This window comes from Gavia stellata, chromosome 4 (assembly GCF_030936135.1).
Source record: "Gavia stellata isolate bGavSte3 chromosome 4, bGavSte3.hap2, whole genome shotgun sequence".
Classification (NCBI taxonomy): domain Eukaryota; kingdom Metazoa; phylum Chordata; class Aves; order Gaviiformes; family Gaviidae; genus Gavia; species Gavia stellata.
The window spans coordinates 45,225,280-45,251,234 of NC_082597.1; the positions used below are offsets into that span (position 1 = coordinate 45,225,280).

General features: G+C 40.0%; 1 protein-coding gene across 1 annotated transcript in view; it reads left to right on the plus strand.

Annotated features, from left to right (window-relative positions):
• The first annotated feature begins 9,966 nt into the window (after positions 1 to 9,966).
• ACSS3 (acyl-CoA synthetase short chain family member 3) overlaps positions 9,967 to 25,955 on the plus strand; it is a 90,426-nt gene continuing 74,437 nt past the window's right edge. Inside the window, exons 1-2 of the mRNA XM_059816622.1 lie at positions 9,967 to 10,250; positions 16,936 to 17,080. Coding sequence (XP_059672605.1) covers positions 9,967 to 10,250; positions 16,936 to 17,080 — 429 coding nt within the window. The remainder of the gene's footprint in view (positions 10,251 to 16,935; positions 17,081 to 25,955) is intronic.

A 25,955-nucleotide genomic window follows, 5' to 3' on the forward strand; every position in this document is an offset into this window, starting at 1 on the left:
AACACCACCATGCCCATTAAGCCATGTCCCACAATGCCACATCCACACGTTCCTTGAACACCTCCAGGGATGGTGCCTCCACCACTTCCCTGGGCAGCTTATTCCAGTGACTCACCACTCTCTCAGTAAAGAAATTTTTCCTAATATCCAGCCTGAACCTCCCCTGGTGCAGCCTGAGGCCACTTCCTCTTGTCCTGTCACTCGTCACTTGGGAGAAGAGGCCAACACCCATCTCTCTCTGCAACCCCCTTTCAGGTAATTGTAGAGAGTGATGAGGTCTCCCCTCAGCCTCCTCTTCTCCAGACTGAACAACCCCAGTTCCCTCAGCTGCTCCTCATCAGACTTGTGCTCCAGACCCCTCACCAGCTTCGTCGCTCTTCTCTGGACACACTCCAGCACCTCAATGTCCTTCTTGTAGTGAGGGGCCCAAAACTGAACACAGGATTCGAGGTGCGGCCTCACCAGCGCCGAGTACAGGGGCACGATCACCTCCCTCCTCCTGCTGCCCACACTATTTCTGATACACGCCAGGATGCCGTTGGCCTTCTTGGCCACCTGGGCACACTGCTGGCTCATCTTCAGCTGGCTGTCTGAATGTCTAGTCTATTTTGTGATGGTTGCAAATTGGGAATAGCTAGCGGAGCTATATTCATATAACACTGGAGTATTTAATGTTTTACTTTACCCTAGTGTAAATGTGGTTCTAATGCATACTAACTCACAGGGTTACTGAGAAAATAAATTCATTAATGTTTATAGGATGGTTATGGTCCTCAAATGAAGGCATTCAAAATGCAAAGTTATTATCTAAGAGAACCTTGACATTTAAAATTCAGCTGGCAGTATTTTGACATGTCAAATACGCAGTTAATTTTGAATATATGGAAAGTGTTCAGAGGCATATTCAAGTCTTCGTATTTTTCCCCGCACTGCAATACATCAAAAGTCAGAGCTTTAGAAGTGAAATTGACTCACAGAAACCAAAAAAGAAGAATACAGTTTCGACTTGATCATGAAATGCTCTAAAGAATAGTGTATATACTAGTTCAATGAAAATGAGGTGGTCTTTAAACCCTCAGAGGACAAGAAAATAATGCCAAAACCAGACTCTCAGAAGAGAAGACCCAAAAGGTTAGGGTAGCTGGAGAAAAATGGAAGATTAAGGGAGATTCTGCATAATTGAATGGGTGAAACTGGATCATAAATAATTCCGTCATAGGGAGCTTTCCCTCTGTAGCTTCAAAGGTGTAAGGAATATGGGAAGTGCAATTGGCATCTCTTTGCTTTGTTGCTAAGTTTGTCTAGTGAAATGGAATTTTGAGTTAGGAGAGCTTGTTATATTGAAGTTATACTAGAGTCTGCTTTTCATTTTTTTATTGTTGCGTGACAATACCTAATCCTTTTGACGTAGAAGTACAGAAAGAAACCAAAATTTGATGGCCAATATCTGTGAAGATGTGTTATAATGGAGTAATTCTTCCTTTGGCTAAGATGAAAACATGTTATTAAGAAAACTAATGCTTGTGATTTTGCCACTTGCTTGTATTCTATATATCACAATGCCTTTTTTTCCTCATTAAAAAGTACTTTTGCAAAATGTTCATAGATTTAAAGGTAACCTTGCAAAAATTCTAAAAGCCTTGAAAATGTATGCAAAAAATATTCAGCATATGAAGAGGAAGGATTTTTTTTCCCAAAATATCATCATTGAAATGACAATGGAATTATCATGAGCCTTTATACTGAGGAGTAAGGCTGAGGATAATGGTTGTTTTTCAGCTGTTTAGTCTACAGGCAAGCCTGTTGCTTGAATTGGCATTACAGGCCTTGAGAAAGAAATCAGAGGGGATTGATCCTAACCCTAACACATCCTTGATCTGACAGCTGGAAACAAATCTATTGGTTGATATTGAGACTGATTTTGTTCTTATGTTTGGAGCTGCTAGGAAAATAAGACTGTTAATGCCACAAATTTTCAGACAAAATTTATGAAGTAGTATTTGTTTCTCTGATTAATTTATTTTAAATTAATTTAGTTCTTTAAATTCATCCATATATTTTACTATCCTTTTTGTTTAGTCAGTCTGTTTCATTACTAAAATGTCAAGAAAAGTGTATGATTGGAATGTTTTCCCATACATGGGGATTCTTAGATCTGAAGTTTTTAAAGACTGGAAAAACCTTGTAACAAACTAGGTAGTGATGGTACAGAAAACCACCCTGTAGTTGTCCTAAAAAAGTTAAGCCATATATGTGCATGCTGTTAGCTTTGGAAGAAGAGATGATTTGGTATTCATCAGTTTTCCTAGTGTTCAAAACTCTTGATTGCCAGAAATAGAAAGATGAGATGTAAAGCCTGAACATTGGTCTTGCTGGCCTAATATTCCCAGAGGGCAAGAAGTCAAAGTTTGGACTCTGATCTAGAGACGATTACACATGGACACGACAATTTAAATGGGCTGTTTGGGGTTTGGCAGCCAATAAAGCAATCTGTTTGGGTATAGCCCGTAAGACTTGGTTCTAAAATTCTAACAAATTTCCAATCTCATATTGGATGCTAAAGCTGCCCTCTGTAATGCACATCTAAACATTTCACATAAATATTCATTAATTCAGTCTTCTCAAAGGCTGTGATAACAACTACATGGGTTAAGAAGAGTCCACTAGAGGTCTAGACCTTCAAAGTAAGTGGGAAATTTAGCCTCTGCTATTAAATTACACAGTAAAATACGGTTTGTTATGTAATTCCATACTGGATAACTGAGCAAGAACCAGCTGAATGTCCTTTAGATTTTTAAGTAACCTAGCTATTCCAGTGAGCAGAAATATTGAGTATAAGCCCACTAAAGCTATGACTGAAAAATAAATCCTGAAGATCCAATACTGTGCACTATCTAAAACATACACTTAGAAGTCATTCACTGCTTTCCCTTAACAGGAGTGAGCAAATATTTGAACATGCAGCATGCATGTTGAAATTCCTTCCTTTGACCCTGAAAAGGCAGAACCATACAGGTACTTTAGGTAAACTTCAGGGTGCTTGGAGAAGGAAAAATAGGACATCTGTGAAAAGGCAAATGACCAGGTTTCAATTTAGGATGTCTGCCTCATTGACTTCCACTTCTGTGATAGTGATTTGACAGAGAAATTGGTTTTCCTGCCTTTTTCCAGTTCCAGAGAGTTTACTTAAATAGGTTATCTGATGGCAGAAGATTCTTCACTGCCTTTTACCTTGAATTTCTCCTTGATGTGTGAAAAGTAGGATAAGTGTGCATGAATCTGCTACACACAGTTTACACTAGTATAAGTAACTATAGAGACTGTAAATGAATAAAAACCAGTATCTTGAGGGTAAGCATGTAGTCTCTGCTCCATTATAATAGATGACTTTTGGCTTCTAGATTTAGTGAGTTTAAAACTTCACCTTGCAATCTAAAATCCCCATAGCCATGAAATTTAATTCTGGAATCATATTTCCAAGTGTGCAAACGTAAATGTCTGGAAGCCTAGTTCAGCACCGTAACAGAGTGAGGCCATGAGAAAATGTGGACTTGAATGTGCAACTGAATGTATTTGGACATCTGGTTTTGCTGCTGGCTTACCAGTAAGAGATTTTCTGCTTCATATAATGATTCTTGGGCCTGAATTCATGCCTATTTTTCTTATTTAGATTCTTCCAGAAGCCTGTGATATGCTAATTTGCAAGATGACCTATAGAAAAAGCTACTTCCAGAGATTATTACTGATGTTATTTGGGACAACCTGAGTGACAGCTACTATTTCTTCCCTAAGCTGCTGTGAAATTTCATCCATTCTTCACCAGTCTGAGCTGCTTAAAACTGGGATCATTCAAGAAATTCACAGAATTATTTGTTGTATGGCTCTGAATGAACTTGCATTCTTAAAAATATAGCACAAATGAATAAATGACAGTTGTAATGAAATATGCTATTGACTTTACACTTAGCCAATTTAGGTGTTAATTTCTTGTTTGCTTGCAAGACAAGCAGATGAACTAAACCAGCACATTGCCACAGTGTTTGAATATTAGCTTGTCTTGTCATGCAGTGAATACAGTTATGTAGTGGAATAAGGATCATGAAATATGTCACAAGGAGAAAATCCAGCAAATGTTGAGAATGGGATTGCAAGAATGAAACTTCGGGAGATAAGCCGAAATGGAGCAGACTAAGCCAATGTCAGTTATACATAAAGAGGCCCTTCAGTATATATTAATATGCTGAGCCATAATTTGCCATGGGCCAGGCTCCCAGGCAAGTTTGCTGCCCTTGTAATATGACTGATAGCTTTTTGCAGAGGGATGTGACAAGCGACGTGATAAATACTAAAACTGTGCCAACCAACTCCATGCTCCTAGGAGCGTCCTAGGAGTCTTTAGCCCAGCCAATAATGCAAGTTCTGAACTCCTTGTGCACCCAGAGCTCTCATGTGAAACGCAGAACTTTGAGTGAGAAAGCAGCTCAGTACTAGATTTTAGGTATTGTTTTGGAAATCTCAAGCATATGTCTTTTTCTTTTTCTTTCCATCTGTAGCTACATACAAGACATATCCCCCTCACCGTCCCCAACCCCTTCAAGACAGGAGACAGGATCTCTGTACCTTAGACCCAGGCAAGTCTGGATATTCTGGGAAAAATCAGCTTTCCTGTTTTATCTTAGGCAAGGAAGGTTGAAAATAGGACTTTGAGTCATTGCAATTTTTAAGCATAGAGTGCCTCCAGTAGTGGATACTTCATACTTCTTGGGCTGTATTCTCAATTTGAGAGAGTGTTGCTGATAAGAAATGTTGATATAACAGGTAATTTTAAAATTACTTTATTTTTATGCCAATAGTGACATTAACACTTAGATTGAGGGCTAATGGACTCTTTCGTAGTTCTGTGAAAAAGACAACTTTCTGTGTAAAAAAATGGTTGCAAAATCCATGGTTATTTTTGTTATCAAGTTCAAAAGGAACATCAATAAGAATGCCAGTGCCTGAAGTCCTTTTGTCCCCTTCAAAGAATATATATTGAATGTTGAAGGTTTTGTAATAACAGTGCTTGTGCCTGTGATGGTTCTGATGCAGGGATCTGGAAAAGAGTGGTAGAGGCATATCAAAGAAACAGGAATGGCTTTGGATAAACCAGCAGATTTTACTCTTATAGAGACAAATAATCGATAATCTGCAATTTCAGGAAGCTGGGCAGCTCAGGGACATGGATTACCTAAAAATCAAAGTTCAATGACAGTCTTTATAAAATTGCATCATCAAGTTTGTAAATTAAATCCACAACAGTGGAATGTAAAGCAAAGCTAAAATTCTACTTGTCCTCCATGGAATTTACTATGGACTCTTTTCCTGAAGCGTGCCTAAATACTGAAGAACATACAATAAATTTTGTTTTTGCATGAAACTATTTTGCTTTCATGTGCTTGATTTGTTAGGGGGTGTGTTGTTTTTTTTAGTGTTTTTTAAAAAATTAAGAAATCCCCATTATCTATCTGGTTTTGTTTCTCACATTTTCAAAGTCTTCTTAGAACTTAAAAGTATGAAAGTTCATTGCCCAGCAGAGTTTTATCAAAGCTGTCTGAACATTTGACTAAGATTTAGCAGGGCCTCATGTGATTAAGACTACTTACATGAATAAAGCTAAGCATATGCCTGAGAAGCTTTCTGAAACAGAACTTAGATCTGGAAAAATATGGATGAAATACAGGTTGTCCTGAACTGTAAGACCTCCTCAGGGAGTAATCAAATGATAACATCAGTAATAATTGATACTAAAATCACATTTTCATCCCAGAGGATCTCTAACTCATTATCACCTGGACTGAGTCAGACTTTCATTTCAGCACTTTGCAGAAGTCTGTAAAAAGTGGCTTCTGCCTGCAGAGACAGATATTTTAGCATTTTTATAAGTTCTCGTTGTTTGTCTCCCAGCACACTACACACACATTTCCAGAAGACAGAAATAAACAGAAGGTCATGAATTCCCAGCACTTCAGCAGGTAGACAGATGATCCACTATGGACACATTGATTTCAGCACCGCATCACTATTCTGAGTGCTGCAAAAACTAAGTATACCTAAGACCTCTGACATGAAGGCATCTTTAGGCTGGTAGGCAGCAGTCAAAGTGGTGAGTACAGGTATTTCTATAGGGTTTTTTGTTTGTTTTGTTTTTGTTTGCTAGTTTTGTTTTGATTTGGTTTTCCCTATGACCAGATATTACTATTGCAGAACAAACCATGCTATCTTTTGTATTTACTAAAAAAAGTCAAAACATCTATATTGAAAAGTTCTATCAAAATACGTATTTTTTTCAAGTAATAATTTAATTATTTTGAATTCGGGACCAGATTTTTAGTGGATTTCAAGTAAAGCTGTGATATGTTTAATATTCTAAGACTGGATATTAAACTGGAAGAATTATTTCTACTTATGTACCTTAGAAGGTGCCAGTTACTACTACTACTTCCAGCACCTTTCAGGAAAATGGAAAAATTTATTTTGACTTGAACTTAATTCTGTACACTACTGCATGTTGTAGAAAACTGTGACTACCTCTATTTTTTAGACAATAATGGTATACAGGACTATGAAATTTATTCGTACAAGACTGGCTGTTCTTTGGGATAGACACAGTCTAAGAGTTGGACAAAAGTGGTATAGAACCATAGCAAAGTGATTTAACATATGTACTCATTCTTTAATCACAGTTTTACTTTGTGCTTACAAAAGGACTCTAAGTGAAATTTGAATTACCAAAGTTTGGAGGTCTTGTACACTAGGGCAGTCAGCACGTTTCATATACAGGAGATGATATTTATAATAATTTTCTGCTAATCTTTTTTCACCATACATACGTCTTCAAACATGCATGCCTTACACTAAAGGATACAGTTGCAGAAAAAATGCTTTTTTAAACAAAAGAAAGGCTTCAGATAAATTCTTTTGCAATAGCAGAAGTACCCAGGCCATGTTTCATAGCTTGTTCTTTGCTAGATCTATGCCTAGAAACATACATATGTTTTTCAATGAAGTCTACAGCTACAAGGGTAATTGCTACACACATCACTTGACATTACTTCAAAATTCTTTCTTAAGTATGAATTTCAGGAGCATCAAGTTTTGCGAAAAAGAATAAAATCCTTAGAGGGAAAACTCATCAGTTCAGAAATCTGCTATAATGGTATTTGTAAGTGAACCTTAAATTACTAGCATGCAATTGGGAGAACCAGCAATCCCTTCTTTACCCTTTTAGCTATCAGTATGGGCTGTGATGAGTTTAATTAACGAAGTATGTTCCACAGATACTCATTAGAAACATTCCTTCAGGAAACAGATATTAGGATGTTAGCTAAAACAGGAATTTAATGCACTTCATGTTCTGATTTAAGTTCATTTGTATCTCCTACATCTCTGGTGTATCATTTCTAGTAGGATGTATATTCAAAACGAATGCCAGAGCGTTTACTGTTGCAATATGAATTTCTTCGTCAAATGCTTATAGCTTCACATTAAACACATGCCATGAACAGAGTGGAAAACCGGTTAGCATTGCTCTTCAACACCACAGGAAATATTAGGCATTACCAGACACAATCTATTAGGTGTTTAAATCTCAGGATACTTCTTTCAGTGTTAGTGCCTACAACTAACATGTTACAGAATACACATACTTAAGTATTTTAGTTAGCCTGGCCTTGACAGTTTTCTCCCCAGTAGTGAAAAGGGAGATGTTCCAGCTCAGAAACAGATTGCTATTAGCACCCAGAGGCTGGCTGCATCCAATTGCTATAGGTCCCTTCCTAACTAGATGGGCATCAAAGTGTTGGTGATCCAAAGAAGGTAGCTTGTAAGGCAATTAATATGAATGGTTATTTCTTTCGGAGTGGACATAATGTACCTCTAACAATTTGATTGAGGGGAGTGGGCTTCACAAATTGGGCTGAGGCAATTGATATCTCTCGTTAAGTCCACCAGTTGCATGCCTCAGGTAGACAGTCATTGCACTGGATTCAGCCACACAGTGGGCTTGTGAATACCCTCAAGTCTAAGGCTGCATGTGCTGACTTCTGATGAGGAACCAAAAAAAATTAATCATGTTTCCATAACAATTTTCAGTCAGAATGGTTCTTTTAAGTCAAAATCAGCCTAGCCATCATAAAGGTAGGAAATAAAAGATCTAATTCTGGGAATATTTTTTAAATGCTAAGATCAACCATTTGTCACCTGACTGGGAAGTTGTGTTCTTCAGGTGCATTTGTACAATGCATGCAATACTACCAGGCATCCAGCAATAGCATCTGATTTCAGGGCTGTCATGGTGTCACAATGTTTACAGTCTCTGCAAGCTTCTCTCTTTATTTATTTATTTTTAAAATTTTGGCTAGTAGACTCTGTTGACAGCAATTGTCCTGTCACAGTGGTGAAAGTGTGTGAGAAAGCAGTCTTCTCAAATGTAATCATAAAATTATTACGCTTGAGAATGTGTGCTTTTTTTTTTTGAGAAATGTATTTTTTATTTTCTTGCTTTGTTGGCATGCTGTAGCCTTTACCTTGCGGTAGGGAAGTTTTCATAAAATGTCCACTTAGTCCTTCAGGTATTTTAGGTTTTGGGGGTATTAACTTCTTTTTAGAAATAAGTTGCTAATCTTTAACTCAGACATTTTTGAAATTGCATTATGCTACTCAGGGCTGTATGCTATTGTAGCACCAACGGGGAGGAAAGAGAGGAGAACTGCAACGCAGCATGGGACAGGTAGTTCATACAGCACTGGGCAATGCTAACAGCCTCTGCAAGCTACCGGAAACTCTCTGTGAGCTAATTATATTTGCCTCAGAAACAGAAGCAGCAACCAGTCTTTATGCTGAAAAACTGTTAGTGATTTTGGAGATGACCTAAAAGTTCTGATGAACTCTATAGGCCAAATCCTCCAGCCCTCTTGTTTTTTAAGCCAGGATAAGAAATTGATTTCACGTATTAAACCTACTGTAGTGGGTAAGCAGTCTAGTTCTTCTCATCCCCTGATTTCTTTACCTGTACTGTGATATATTGTTGTGTTCCTGTTGCACTAATTCAACAAGTCAGGTAACAGATGCCGAAGTTAACCATCAATATAAAAAATATAATAGAGTTCCCCTTAGCCATATGACATTTTTATAATGTGATTGCAGGAAGAACTTCCTGAGAGATGTGTAATGGAGAGACCTATTATAGCACTAAAATATTTTCATAAGGGACCAAATAACATCTTTGAAGCTGGTGTACATCTTAGCTGACTTGTGCATTATGACACTCTGAAACATTACCACCAAAACTCAGGAAGGGTTTCTAAATATATGACGAGATGTGCAAAACAAAAGATCCACTACAGATGATGGAGGTCTTCTGGAAAACAGAATAAACTTCTTTTCCTGGTACAAACAGTATGCTTCATTTTATCACTGGGAAGACTTCTCAAAGCAAGAACGCCTTTCAAAAGAAATCCTTGAGGAGTATTATGGCCACATGTCATCCAAATCATTAAGTCAAAAATAATCTCAGGTTTTCGGTCTCGCCCTTCTCAGCCTCCCTCCGCCGTCGGTCGCAGCCAGGCCCTGACAGGGCCAACCGCCCCCAGTCACCGCCCGCCCCGGCCCTCCCACGGCCCCACGGGGCGCAGCAGCGGCTACGGGCCGCCCGTCCCCGGTCGGCGCGGGTCCGGCCACGGCTGAGGCCAGGCTCTTCGTCTTGCTCCGAGTCGCCTCCGCGCCCCACCGGCTCCTAGCCGCTGGCCAGGACAGCCGGCGTCCGCGCAGCGCCGGAGCGCGGGGCGGGGGGCGGTTCGGCCCGGCGCGGGGGCAGCCCCGCCGTGCCCTGCTGGCCCCGGGAGCCGCCGCTCCGTCTTGTGCCGTTCGAGGGCTTTTTCGAGCCTCAACGAAGCCTGTGCGGCTCCTCTCCCTTGAAGGCCGCGGAACATGGGTGTTCTGGGCAGGCTGGCGCCGCTGCCAAAACTTGTTGGGGCGGCTGCGGGCCGGGGCGGCGGCGGTGCCTGCCCGCTCCCGGGCTGGGCCGCCGCTGCCTGCCGCCCGCCGCCCGGGGGCCGCGCCGCCTCCTCTCGGCCGCTGGGCGAGTACGAGGAAGTTTTCAGGACCTCCGTGGCGGAGCCCGAGAAGGTCTGGGGAGCGGCCGCGGAGCGGATCCAGTGGTACAAGCCCTGGGCCCGGGCCCTGGAGAGGGGCCGCCCGGGGAGCGCCTCCTGGTGAGTCTGCCTCTGCCGCCGGTGCGGCGGAGGGGCCGGGACCTGGGGCCGGGACCTGGGGCCGGGACCTGGGGCCGGGACCTGGGGCCGGGACCTGGGGCCGGGACCTGGGGCCGGGGCGGGCGGGCCCCGCGGGGCCTGGGAGGGCGCAGCTCAGCTGCAGCGGGGAGGGCCGCCCGCCGAGGGGCTGGGGCTGTGCTGGGGTGTGGGGGTCGCGTGGTTAACACAGAACTGCCCCAGCACGTATTTGGGGTGGTTAGCACTGCAGCACTGATGAAGGAGGTGGCTGCAGAGCATGGAGGAGTTTAATGGTTGGTTAAGATTAATGATTAAAAGCAGCGTGGATGAGTGTGTAGGCCTGAGAGGGGAGATCGTGGGCACTGTGGCAGTACACGTGTGTGAATGTGATGTCCGTGCATGTCTGGGTGACGTGGGTGTGTGCGCCTGATGCTCCCCCATCCAACCCCTTTTGGGCCGGGGTTGGGAACAGGCTGCTGTGAGCACGGGAAACCAGGCATCAAGGTGCCAAGGGAGGTATGTGTACGAAAACAGAGAAACAGCAGCTTTCAGAATTGTTCAATCTTAGAAACTATCTAAGTAGATCGTAATTTAGAGGATGTGGTTAAGGTAATGTTTGGCAAAAGCAGTGGCGTTGTAATATATGTATGTCCATGTGGTGAATGGCAAACTGCTCTAGGACGGAATGTGATATCCTTCTTATAAATTATCAGATAGGATTTTCAGTACTTTCTCAAAGGCGATTTATTTACCTGTTAAAATTTTGTGTTGACCACCATCGCCTCTTTTTCAGCAAATTTGCATCATGGTCTTTGATCTTTTCTCAAGGAGAAGCTGCTAAGGATAAAAAAGGCAATGCAGGATAAGGGTCATCTTTAGTACATTGATGTTCTTTGCCATTTTCGTATTTTTCTGGTTTGATTTTAATTTAAAAATACTAATAATTCTCAAAATATAATTAAAAATATTAATCACTCTCAAGTCTGCCCGAATGAAGATACATAGAACCAGTAGAGTGGAGCTTGCTTTTTTATTGGTGTCTGACGTTATTGCTTGGCACTTCTGGTAGTGAAAATTGTTTATATGTCTTAAGCTGAACGTTAAACAGCACCCAGCCAGGATAAATCTCTTTAAGTCAGCAGGACTGTATAACAGGTAGAAGTGCCAAAATGGATGGATAGGGAGACCTGTGGTCCACTGACCTTGATTTCTACATCATGGCACTATTCAGAAGGGCAAGTAGGATTGCCTGCATAATTAAAGACCAGTAAAGATCCCTGGCTCTGGCATTCCTGAACGGAATAATGAAGAAGTCAATACAATGGTTACCTTTTAAGAACTAGGGAATGAGAATATAATACACGCTAGTGAGCATGGTTTTGCTATCAGATTCTGTCAAACAAATGTGGTTTGATGTGTTGAGCATGATAAGCTTGCTTGCTGAAAGTAACGTGGTTAGGTCTTTGTAAAGCATTGTGACTTATTAGGTGGAAGTTATTTGGTCTTATGGCAGGGATAAAGTTTCATGGGCTGAAGTCAGACTTATCTTCCAGGGGTCTTTTCTGGCCTCACCTCTCACTTGCATCTTTCTCCCTCTGTGGATGCAGATTGCCATGGACTGAAATTATCTCAGTGTGGGCAAATAGCTGAAGGGAGGGTGTGAAGAGCCAGGCTCTTGTGAGCCAGTGCCTGGTGACAGGACAAGAGGCAATGGTCACAAGCTGAAACACAGGAGGTTCCCTCTGAACATCAGAAAACACTTTTTTAGAGGGTAACTGAGCACTGGCACAGAGTTGGTTGTGGACTGTCTATCCTTGGAGATATTGAAAAGCCATCTGGACATGGTCCTGGTCTACTGGCTCCAGGTGGACCTGCTTGAGCAGGGGGATTGGACCAGGTGCCCTCCAGAGGTCCCTTCCAACATCAACCAGTCTGTGGCTCTGTGGAATTACGCAAAGATGCAAGTCTCTGAAGACTTAACATCAGGCCATAATTGTTTGGATGTCAGGTATCTGTTGCTCTGCTGTGGATAATAAAACATTAACCAATTCAAATTTGTGTAATCCTCTTTAATGTCTTAATGTGCAACATGCAATTTTATTTCTTTTTTTATTTACGTTTACCTTAAGTGATAACAGGCTGTATGTGATACTAGTGTAGTGCTGTAATGCCTCAGAAGTCCCAGCTGGTTACCAGCATTCAGTGTGCTTGGCAGGATGACAGATAGCTAAGTTCTTTGAGGAAAATTCTGAATATAAGAGAGAGAGGGGATACAATAGGCTCTTTCAGAGGACGTGCTGAAGAGGAGACAAAGAGGATGGAACAGACCTGAGGAAGAGGCCAGGCTTCCAAGAAAAAAATGGTCTAACAAGGTAAAGATGTAGTTCTAGTTTGGAGGTTTACCTAAGAAGCGGTTTATGGACATCTTAAAAATAGTATGAAGAAGTTCATGTATGTGCCTCTTGCTTTAGAATTTATGTCCTGTTTTGAAGACATATTACTAGGTCAATTAATAAATATCCATTTATTTTTAGTATCTTCGGTTTTGGTTGCCAAAAGTGAGACTTACGGAAACAGATACCTTTCATGTATTTTCTGGTCTCATTTACTTCAGTTGAAGAAGTTGAAGGAGGTGGTTAATGTATTTAAAATGTAGCTATAAGGCAAATGCCAATTTGTCCTCTCTAAATACTGCAAGAGCATGACAGAAACATGCAGCCTGCCCTAGTGCGTTTTCTTTAGCCTTTTCCGTTGGCAACATTGGCGTAATGTCAGTGGGTTGCAAAATGGTTTCCAAAAGTATGTGTTCAGTGTTGTCATCCCCTGGCTGTTTTGTAGAAGCAGTAATCCCAGGTACCATTGACTGTTCTAACCTGCATCAGGTTAGATCATCTGGTTTTGCCCACATCAAAAATAATGAGAAGAGCAAAAAAGCGTGATTAGTCAAGAAAAGGATGAAGCAATTGAAATTGTTTCATGTAGAAACAAAAAAGGAGATGTAAGTTTCAAAACATGTAAAATTTGGCTACAGAGAATTTGGCTACAAAGTTGAAGGAAAAAACTGTTCTCTGCGTTGGCTTTGAAGAGGTCAAAACTAGAAGTCTTGAATTGCAGCAAGGGAGATGTAGATTTTAGACATTAGAAAGAAAAATCTTTTTAATGCTAAAGGTACTGAAACACTTGAACAGATTGTTTTGGGATCTTGTGGAATCCCAGTTAGAAAGGTTAAGCAAGTATTTCTTTAGGAATGATAGAAACAGTTTTTCCTAACGCATGCAGGTAGAGGGCAATTTTGCAAGTTATGTTTTTTCTCTGATTCGAAGATGTAAGTGCAATATAAAATCACCTTTGAACTTTAGGAATGTTGCACAGATTGCTATTCATATGTTGCTTACACTTTTTAAAAATGTGGCAGGATCAATTAATATAATATTGTTTCAAAATATATAATATTGTCATGGTTTTGTCTAACACTTTATTCAGCTTCTGTTCTCACTTCATCTAGAAAAATTAAAAAAAAAAAAAAATCCAGTTGATTCCTGGGAACCCGGCTTGGAGAAGTATATGTACTCTGCATGGCATAAAAGGATTTTAGCACTATGCTTTTTTTACAGTTATGGTGCAAAACAATTTTAGTGTAGTTTTTTTCTTTTGCATATATCCCAGCTTTATTCAGAATCTTTACCTTCCTTCTTTTTTTATTCTTAATTATATTTGCTTTTGTGCCTTTGAATAAAGACTAAAAATTGTCTCTGAATACAGCTACTTTGATTCTTCAGATAGCAGATAGTGTGGGAAATTAAAGCATAACTTTTGAATTTTTGAGTGAATTGAATTAAGGTATAATTATGTGTTGCCTTCTTCACTACTATACTTACTTCATTACTAGCAAGTAGGTTGTTGTCACATCCAAAAAAATGCTGAATGCAGTAAAAAAATTTTCCAGGCCATAGGTGGTAGATGTTAAGCTGTATGTAATGGGAGTCCAGCTATGGAAGACCTAACTTACTGACTTGCCAAGAGTAAAACATGAACAGAAGATCAGCTTTCATGCCCTCTTCTACTCCTACCCCTAAAAGGTTAATAGAGTAGTAATTTTAAAGTCTGATTAAAGAGGTAAGTGCATGTGCTTGAGATTCCTGTTTGTGAAGGGCCGGGGTGAGACAGAAGATGCTGAGCCCCAGTCACGTGGAGGCAGTAATTCCTAGGTGACTGGTGTAGGCAGCTTTAAAGAGGCTCAAGGGCGCCCTAATGTGGGTAACCACTCAAATTATTAAAAAGATGCCTTATTAGATCTAAGATCTATGCACATTATGCATAATGGGGATTATCAAAGGTGGCTGCTTTCATGGATGTATGGGAAAAAAGACATCAAAAGGATAGGTAGATATTGTCAGAGTATTGGTTTAAAATGTTGCTGTGAAGCAAGCTGTTTTGATATTATAACCAGTTTTAAATTCGGCTGTGATTTTTGACAGGAAGAACCCTGTCATTTTTTTCCCACCACAGCACCAATGGAAGGTAGCTGAGCTCTTCAAAGAGACTGCTAGAGAACTGAATGCAGTTACTTTTATGTATTAGAGTTTTACTGCTCACTCTTTTTATTTGTTTTACTCTTCCTCAGCTCCATTTGTTGAATGTTACTAATTTCTCAGCATTAGAAACACAGCCCGAAATAGGGTTCTTCAGACTTGGATTCAGTTGGTAAGCCGCATTGAGATAATTGCCTGGTTAGCAACAGATTAGCATTTTACAGTCCCGCTTATTATGGCAAGATTTGCTGACAGCTCTTACAAACATCCTGGAGATCCACCTCTGATCTTTTTGCAGTCTGTTGGAATATTTTCTTTTTGATTCTAGACCTCTGTTTTAAAAAGGAGCATCTCATTGGTGTCCTTATTCCAAAACTGGGTCCTGGTTGCATGCTGCTGTTTCTTTCCAACTAAAGCTTACTCAAGCAAATAAAAGTTCCTCACGGGTATTCACCACCTTGGAAATCACTGGATCAACGGAAGTTTGCAGCACCACAGGGCACCTTTTCAAAGCCAGGCAGCTTTTATTTGTCAGCCGAAGGAGGTATTTGACCATGCTCTTGGGTGACAGTAGAGAAGCAAAAGTCTTGCAGTTGTGGTCCTGGTAGGTGCATCTTTGCTTCTCTGATCTCATAAGAGCCACCCTCCTTCTGAACGGGGTAGCAGAGCTCTCATCACACTGTCCAGATAGTCTTGGTTTTTTGTTTCAACCTGCAGTCACATCTTTTTCACATACTTTTTCACAAGCGATTGTTAAAAATTTGTGTGGCAGTGTTGATATTGCCATGTGCCTTTAGAAGAATCCAAGCTCCGGTACTTGCTCACGTTTTGACCGTTCTTAAGTGATGATGCATAGTAGCCCAGCTACTGCGCTCCCTTCTTTTCTTGTTTATATCATCCTACAGTGACTTGATATAAAAATCAATGGATGTCCTGAATCCTACACAACTTTTATGACAGTAATTTGACAGTTTCTCTATATTACATGAAATAACTCCCAGTCCTTCATTGTTCATACAGTTCTTCTTTTATGGGAAGGGGTTTGTAGTACAGAATGTTTTTGTTACTTTCCTGGCCCCCCACCTGCTCCTTATAAATGGCATTGTAAAGATGTCACAATAAAAGATAGCTGCATCCTAAACATCCTAACTGGTTTTGGTTTAATAATTGCCCTTTTTTGACAATAAAGACTGTCCTATGGCATCTGTGCGTATGTAGATGCAAGTAATATATATCAAATATCATAATTTAGAGCAGTCCTTTTCTAGACAGGAAAGATGAAGAAGGAAATACTCTTAACTAGTAGTGGGTTACTTTAGGCCATCTGTTTTTATTTCCGGTTACATTATAACAATATCACATTATCACAGTCAGTGTGCCTTCTGCATTTTCTTACTTGAGGATTTTGCTGCACTTGAGTTTTCTTTTTCTGTGTAAAATGACAATAAAAATGAAACCTGAGTTTGTAAAGTGGGTTTTTTTTTAATTAGAAGGTAAGAATTTTCTCTAAATATCTGGCTGGTGAAGAAGCTGTGACTCACATTGTTTTACAGGGGATTTTGAGTCACTGATGTAAAACATGGTAATGTCAAATGCATTATGAATGTCAGACAAATTTATAAGATTTTATAACTGTTGGGGTCAGTTTTATTTAGATACGGATGCTTGTATGCTTAACTGTTATTGCCAAGAGATGAATAAGAATATTTTGAGTCCTGGACCTGTTCTTCTTAAAAAAGATATGTTTGCATACCGATACAAAGTAGTATAATAACATATTTTCATAATGTCAGAATATTTTATGTGAATGTATGCTTTTTCTGTGAAACCTTAGCTATAAAAATCAGAATGATTGGTGCAAAGTGAGTTAAATCAAGACCAAGTTTAGCAGATTCTTAGTTAAGTCAATTTAGGTACTGTGCTTTACTTTCACTGTTTTCACTAATAGGCTTATTTAGCTTTTTGAGTAAATTGTGAGGTTATAGAATAAAAAATTACTTCCTGAAGTGAGTATAATGTTTTATGAGCTATATTTTAATTGAATGCTCTTGTTCCTTAAAATAAAATCAAATGCAAAAAAATAGTCTTATTAGTTTGGAAGGCTGGCTGTTACATGCTTCCAACTTCTTTTTTAGGTTTGTAGGTGGAGAGCTGAATATCTGTTACAATGCTGTAGATCGTCATGTTGAGAATGGGCGAGGAGACCAAATTGCCATTATTTATGACAGTCCTGTAACAAATACCAAAGAGAAGATAACATATAAGGAACTGCTTGAACAGGTATGTTTGAGAATAACTTTGTTACTGAAAATGGGCAGTAGATGTTGCATGGCAGGTAGATATTAGAGAGGTAGAAATGGTCTAGCTTGCTAGTTTATTCCTTTTGCTGTGTTCAGTATTGATTTATAAGCTTCACTACCTGTACCCAATTATACTGCATCTGAGAGGTTTTGATCTTCCTCTAGTTCTTCTTTTTCTTCTGCAGTTTAATAATTTTTTTCCTGGTTGGTTAAATTTTGAACTTTTCTCTACTGGATTTCTTTTATTTTCCCCCCTAACAGTTCTTATTTTGTATTTAAAAGGTAAAGCAAAGTATTAGTCAAATCACTTGACAGTTGCTGTGGTGAGCAAAAATACTGTTCCAGTAGAAATGAAGATGCTACCTTGGCTATTGCTACACATAACTGAGTGTAAAAAGAAATGAAATTTAACAGGGAGGAGGCTGTAGTGGGGGTGCTCACGGCCCCACGCTAGTTTTCTGTCTGGACAGTCTGTGGATTTTTACTTCCCCATCAGCTGAGGTAGCTTACCCCCAGCTGGGGTTGTGAATACCCATTTCTGCATCAGCCCATTCAGATTTACTCAGTGCCCAACCGCAGGTTGTTGCCACCATGGGTGTTTGCAGACTGCCCGTTCAAGGTTCTCCGCTCTCACAGCCGTCAGCTGGTGGTTCGCCCTCATGCTGCTCCTCTGTTTAGCTGGCTTTTTTCTTCCAGTTAGCGTTAAGTGCAACTGCTACATATGAGTGCAAAGAAATGTTGGAGTCAGACTCATATTCTTCCTTAATGTATTTCAGTGTACAAGATGCATTACAGTGAATGGAGCACGCTCACTCTACTTCAGATATGCACGTAGTGTCTGGAGTAATGTGAACCTACAGTTTAAAATGTGAAATGAGTTTCACAATACAGTAATTCAATTTGTGAGCGTTTTATTCCACTGTTGCAGGAAAAGAGAAGTCATAACAGCTACAGAAAATGATAAACCTGTACTGCACTCTACCTTTTAAGGAAAATAAAGAAAACATTTACTCCTCACCAGTTTTCTGTTGATTTACCAAGTCCAAAAAAGAACTTAGAAGTTACCATACAGTATGCTGGAGCTAGAACAACTAGCTTCAGTGTTTTAAGAAATCAGGAGACTTTAAAAGGGCCCAGCTCCTTATCTAATTTTATTTATTCGTTTATATATATATATAAAAAAATGTTATATATAAAAATTATAGTTTTATATATATAATTTTGTGTCACGTGCCTTATATAAATATAATATATAAAAATATGTACACAAAATATGTATATATGAAATGAATTTATACATATACATATAGAAATACATACTTGTTTTATTTTAATGAAGTAATACAACATTTTAATGTAAATTATCTTAAGTGGACTCTCTCTGTAGAAATTTCCTCTGAAAAGCACTTGAAAAGTAGCCTTTCTTTTGCTTGCTAAGCTTGATGTTGGTATTAAGTCTCCTGTCTGTGTACCTGCATTCTCTATAAGCATATGAAATGTTTTAGGATGTGGCAGATTTGTGCAGAGTGAGAAAGTTTTGCTAGTTGACATACACATCCTTTCTTCCACATTTCCTCTTACAGCAGCATTACCAAACTGAATGGAAGAACTGGTTTAAGTTTTCTGGGGTATGCAGCAGAACTCATTCAGAAGTTCATTATAATCTTGCTGGTAGCTGAGTTCTGTCTAAATACTGCTTTTGAATTCCCTACAGTTTGCTCTTCTCCAAAAGGGAATATAAGTGAAAGGCAGGATTTGAGATTATTGACTGGTCTGTTGAAGCTCTCTAGTCCATTCTGTGGAATAAATTTAACTTGGTTTACCTGGTAACTAATGCACACTTGATAACAAATGTATTCACAAAGAGATTTGCTGAAAATGGGAAAGGCATGGGCTGGTGTATTTTGTGTTATAGATCTTGTAGGGTCTAGGAGAGACTTTGAGAAAAGGCCTACCAAACCACTATGGAGCGTGGGTGATGACATTTGCCTCACAGCCCTCAGTTACTGATTGTCACTGTGTTCTCGGTCTGCTCAGTGTAAGCTAAAAGTACTACATCCTGTCATTTTGAAATAGACTTTCAGTGCTCTGCATGTTTCATTGGAGATCAGTATGAGTGCAGATCAGACATATGACCAAAGTTGATGAACTTCCCGGTGGTGAAAGAAGCCTTTTGCCTTCTTCCCTGAGTTCCTTTCCCGATTTAAAATAGCCTGACAGTGTGTATCTGTGTGCAGACTGTTGTTTGGACTGTCCACATCCAAGGAATGTTGGTAGTCTTGTCTGGCCAGTAAGCTGATAGTGTAATGAGGATTCTTTTCAGAGAGGTTGCCTGTTCAAAATGTCTCTACAAGAGATCAGCACTTGGTGAAATTCTTTCTGGCTTTTGGTAGTAAAAGTGGTGTTAATAGATGGATTCACTGGAAGTTATGTAGGACAACTGTGGGTCACAGGGTGCGAAGATGCTGAGTTTTGTAGGAGGTTGGGTCAAACTCATGGTAAGGATGAAAAAAATTACATAGGTGCTTGGCTGGAGATAATAAGGCTCCTTAGGGAGGGTGTGATAGTTTCAGTTATGTACTCAGGAAGCCTGTTGTTTTCAAATTATCCCTATCGTTTTTACTTGTTGCACTGCTGTTCAGACCTAAGAGCTACAGTGATGCTGCAATTTTGAAGTTAAGCACCACTAAACTATGAATAATTGAGAGAAATGTTGGAAGCTTGTGGATGTTTAGTGCCCAACTTGTGGGAAACTTTTTTTTGGCAGAACTGGAATAGAAGAATTGCAGGACAATTTCAGCAATTCTTTATTGATGTAAATAATGGCAAGATCAATTTGTTTTGATATTCTGTACAACTATACTGTCTTCACACTTGGAAAGTCTTGAGAATTACAGTTAGTTAAAGTGAAGTTGTACGTATGCATACAGTTGCATTTTAAGTGTGTTAATTATATGTTGTTACAGGTGAAATCCTCCAAATGCAGAGAGGAGGAATTTGGCAAATTTAAGACGTCTTCCAGAATGTACTGATGGGACTTTTTTCTTTACTGATGCATGTTATAGGCCTTTAAATGAGGATTACAATGTTGGACTGAAGCCAGTGAAATGGGCACGTAGGTGAAAATTTTGAGTATGCCTTGGGACGTTCTCTAATTCTAGTAGTCAAATGTCAGGAAAAGACAAGGGAGACACAAATTCTGGTAGAAATATTGCTGAATCTGTGTAGTATTAGGGAAATAAAAAGATGCCCAGAAGAAATAAGGAGCAATGGCTTCTGTTCATTTAAAAAAAATCTTCCTGATTGTGTTGGAAAATACTACCATTTTCAAGTTAAGGCAAAGGTTGTTAGGTAGGTGCAAAAACCCTTCTGTGTACATCATTGGGTGTATTCTCTAGAATGCCTCACTTGCTAAAAAGAAATCTCAAGAATTTGAGGGTCATATTATTTGCAGTTGTTGATGCTTGACAGATCATGTACACAAAAGCAGTATTATTTCTCTCTGTGATTCTTTTCAATAACAATGCACAGTTAACATGTTGAGTTCAGTGCTGTCGTAAATAATTTCTGAGTGCAGTAACATGACAGGATTAGTAAAACCAACACCCCGCCAAGCCTCTGACAACATTGAATGTTACAAAAACATGGATGAGAAAGAAGGGCTTCAGGTTATCAACAATGGGCTAGGATGTAATTTCTTCCGTAGCAAGGTTTTTTCCATAATTACTCACCCTAGGAGCATCTGCTTCCAAAATAGCTGTATTAGCCATTGTCAATTTGGATTTATGTGTGTATCTGTATTGCTCTGCTCCTATCTCCTGTATATGACTGAGGAATTGCCCATATTGTTCTGTTTCTAATTCTTCATGCTTTACTCCACCTTCTTTCTTGGCCTTCTGCCTTGAAAAATGACCAATTCCTTCTTAGCTACAAACAGTGACTTTCATTTCAAGATACTTTTTCTCAGAGTTGATTTAGAATCAAAGCTAGAATATAGACAGAAAATCCTACTGAGACTGAGAACCCAACTTTTTATCCTCTTTGTCTGGTAAAGCAACATTATCTTGATAAAACTATGTATTAGATTTCTTTAATTCTGGTTATCCTTATCTTATTTAAATCTCAAATGACATTCTTCAGTGTATGTCCTAGAAAGATTTAACTGCGATGTTGCTGGGGTAGCTCTTCAAAAACATCAATATTAGTATTCTTTAAAGGTTGAGACTAATCAGGAGTTTACAAAGAGTGGTATCTTGGGTTTTTCACATTCCACATGAAAGACTTCCAAATGACACTGTAAAAGTCTGAAGAAGCAGCTGGAACTCGATCTCCCCGACTGAAGATAGTTGTACTGCAGCATGTCAATGTCAGCGATGCCTATAATAATGTATAACTTGGTGCAGCGTGGGCAGATGAGTGAAGCAAAGCCATGCTGAATTAACTGCTGAGGCTCCTGAGATTTCCACTATATGTGGTTTGTGAGTTTTACTTTGGACTAGGTTTAGTTTCATCCTTTGAACTGAATGTCCCATAGCTTACTTCAAAGCCATCTGAACATCGCTATCCCACAAATCTTTGCTTCCTTGACTTGTGGATTTCTTTAGGAAGTGCCATGCTCACCCTTCAGCTGTCTCATTGTTGCTTGATTTCTCTCCCCACTCTGAGTGGATGTTGTTCAAACAGTGGCCTTTTAGGGGAATATAGATGCTGCAGGAGTTGTGCAGAACACTATGGGCTATCATTCACAAGTACCAGAAATTCCTTCTGAGACAAATGGTTCTCTGGAACGCATCTCTTCTGCAGAGTGAATGCCATGGCATCACTTCTGATCAAACATTAAATCCATGCCAAGCTGATAGGTATTGCAGAATTCCCATCTCATCCTAGGCCCTCCTTGGAGACACACAGTCCACAGCTGATCTCCCAAAACAGGAAGGAAAACGTCCCTTCCCAAAAATCCTCAGTTTCCTCTCAATCCAAAGAATTTCTTGGCATCTGAAAGAAGGAAGGAGAAATTACTGCAACTAACTGCAGGCCCAGCAGCTGTCTGGCTGTATGAGAAAGAAATAGAAATTATCCCGATTTACCTTTTTCTTGTTGTTTGTGGAAGAGTGTACCAGCACCACTACCACCACTGGGTAGGTCCTTTATACACCACATTTGAGACAGTGTGGCTAGGGTTTTGTGCAGAAGCCTAGAAGGGCTGTGTTACTGAGGCATTCCATGTCAGGGGCTTACACAATTTCCAGGACTGTGCCTGGCACACAGGCAGAGCTGGGATGGGGCAGGTGGTGTCTGATGGAGCTTGTTGCTCCACAGAGCTTCCCTCACAGCATGGAATCATCTCTCAAGGCACAGCAGCTCTCACAGCCAATCCAGAGGCTTACATCACCTTTCCACAGCTCTGTGACCAGTGCCCTAATTCTTCCAGAAACCTCCTAAACACAGTCCCACGCTCAATACATGTGCAGGAAAGGAGTAAGCACATTACTCATGCAGGCATCTGGACCACTGATTTTGCAGTTCCCACTGCCTGCCATGGCAGAGAGTGGGCCAAGGAGATGTTCCTGTGTGTTGTCTTGCGGGGGTCCTCTGGAGGTTGCAGGCACGTAGATGTGTCCAGCACCATTGCCACGCTTTTCCCTAGACTGTGTCCTGGGACTGTTGATCCTGGGACCAAGGACGTGGATGTCCTTGGATGTCTGTGGATGAGCAGTGGGCTTGGTGGAATGCTCTCAACTCCCCTGACGATCTGTTCAAGACCTCTGTGCTAGTGGCACACATGCTGTGCCACCTCTGAAGCATGGTTTTCCCACCTCATCAAGAACATGGTCTTCATCTATTTGAAATGAATGCAGCACCACTTGTCAGTCCTCTCCCACTTGGCAGCAGGCTTGACATTAGCAACTGGGTGGTGCATCTGCTGGAGCAGCTTTTGGAGCAGTAAGAAAAGGAGGAAACAATAATTAAGAAGAGTAATAGAAGAGTGAAGAGGCTGATCCAGGGGTGGGGGGGAGTAGGAAGGAGTTCTTCCTTTAATAGTCTTGGAAAAACGATACAGTGGAGAAGCTGAAGAGCGTAAGGTGACTTGCTGCCTTTGGTTTAGAGGAATGCGTGTGTGACATGGCTCTTTTCACAACCATGAGATGCACTTCAGGATGTTTCAGAAGCTCTTGGTATTTGAAGAATCCTTTTGTGTTTAGCTTGCATTGAAGGACTTGACACTGGTATAACCCAGTCATTGTGCAACCCAGGAAGGTATGAAATTCATCTTTTGAGCATTTTGAGTGGAATTTCTGTTTTAGTATCTTCTAAGAAGAGTTCTTTTGGCATGGACCAAAACTGCTTTTTGTAACTACTAGGGACAGACAGGTGATTTACTTCAGAACTGCAGTACTTCTCCAAACCTGAACTGCTAATACAGATGTATTTGTTTGGTGGCTGGGTGAAAATAAAGCCATGCTCACTGGGGGCTTGCATTTGATAGAAATATAATTTAAGCCCAGATCTTCAAAGCTGAAAGCCTACTTGAGTTTCTTATTATATCACTTGGTCTCAAGTGATTTTATTACTGAAGTGTCAAATATATTAAAGTGATAGAGCAATCTTAAACTTGAAGGAAAGCAAAGAAATAGCATGGTGGTAGGAAAATAGCAACTGTAAAATCTTGAGTGATAAAGTACGCTGTCTTAATGTAAACCATAAATGACATCACACTGTAACAAAGTAGAAGGTTTCATGGCTTTTAACAGTTTAATGAAATGTTACTACTCGCTCTTCCCTCCCCCTCCCGCCTTTTTAGAAAGAGTGATTGCTTGGATGTTTCAGGGTTTCCACATCAATCTTAAGGGAAATGTAAACCTGCTTTATGGTGTTCCATAGTCTTCCAAATAGTTGTGGATAGAGACAGTGTTTTATTATGTATCATGTAGTCCAAATGTTCCCTGGCTGTCAGAAGGATGCGGAAAAGGGCACAAGGAAAATCACAGATAACCATGTATTGTATTGGGTTATTGTCTTCAGTGACATTAAACTCTCTTGGGTGGGGGGGCTAAGTGCAGAGAAGTTATTACTGGGTTTGCATGGAAGACGTGGTTCTTGTCTGCAGCATGATACATATATTCTGCTTTAAGTACAATTTACCTATGATAGGTTTCAATAAAAATTACTTAAGTACACGCAGATCTCTTCACTGTCTCCCTTCTACAGCCAGATACCAAAGTTACATAGCTTGTATACAGGCACTGGGAGTCTTATATTACAAAATTACTAATTATGATCTTTAAATGTTGCCTTTTTCATCATCATTAATTATTATACAATAATAATAATAACGAATAATAATATTGTCCATTGTGTTTAACTACTTATTGCCTACTATCCACACTTACACTGACTATAAAATTACTCATTAAACATTGTTTTCGTTGCCGCTGGCCTTTTTGTCAACACTCTGCTTGAGAGTTTCACAGGAAGCAAAGATAAGGGTTATTTTTCTCAATTCTTTGAGATAAGGTGATATTAGTTCTGTGTTATAATGAGTTTGCAGATCTTAATGTTTTCACAGCAGGAAGTATAGAAAAGGAATTTACCTTCTGAAGTAGGGTTGTTATCCTTACTTACAATTACTTTCACACATCCTATCTGAAAATGACTGTAAACGCCGGTGGTATGACAATAAATTCTAGTTGTGTACATGTCCAGGCCTTGTTGATTTTTGTTGGGTTTTGATAGCTTATGTCAGTTTTATAGAGCATTCATAGGTATTAATAAGTCTAGAATTAAAGATACTTTCTTTCGATAATCAGTAACATTTAATATAAGAGGTCTGTTACAAATAAATCATATACATACCTTAGTTTGTGTGAGTTTTCAGCTTGGTATGATGATGACTTTGCCTTGTAAACATAGTCTCTCTTGCGGTTGAAAATAACAGAAGGGATTTATGCAATGTTTATAAAAAATGGAAGCTCTGCTATTATGTTCTGGTGCAAGCATGCATGCTTGGGGATTCTATGTTTCCGTTTTCTTAAATCCTCAGGGAGAAGTGTAGAAATATGCATAGTTTGATTGTGGATGAGCTGTATATTTAATGCAAACACAGGTCAGCTGCATCTGGAGCCTCTGGATGTTATTGTCTCAGGTTGCTGAAAGTCTTAACATGTGTTCCCACTGAAGAGAGTAGCAGTGAGTAATGCTATATTATCTTCTTCAGTACATGTATCAGGCTTCTAGGATTGGATGTAATTGTGCCAAGTTTTCTTGAATATGCTCGTAAAAGAAAGAGCCTAATGCCTACAGATCTCAGAAAGTAACAGTGGTACTAGAATTTGAAATATTAAATGGGAATAAGGTAACTCTTTAAATCATAGAATCATTTAGGTTGGAAAAGAGCTATAAGATCATCAAGTCCAACCGTAAACCTAACCCTGCTAAGCCCACCACTAAACCATGTCCCTAAGTGCCTCATCCACATGTCTTTTAAATACCTCCAGGGATGGTGACTCCACCACCTCACTGGGCAGCCTGTTCCAATGTCTGACAACGCTTTCAGTGAAGAAATTTTTCCTAATATCCAGTCTAAGCTTCCCCTGACACAACTTGAGGCCATTTCCTCTTGTCCTATCACTTGTCACTTGGGAGAGGAGACCAGCACCCACCTCTCTACAACCTCCTTTCAGGTGGTTGTAGAGAGCAATAAGGTCTCCCCTCAGCCTCCTCTTCTCCAGGCTAAACAATCCCAGCTCTCTCAACCACTCATCATAAGGCTTGTGCTCCAGACCCCTCACCGGCATTGTCACCCTTCTCTGGACATGCTCCAGCACCTCAATGTCCTTCTTGTCGTGAGGGGCCCA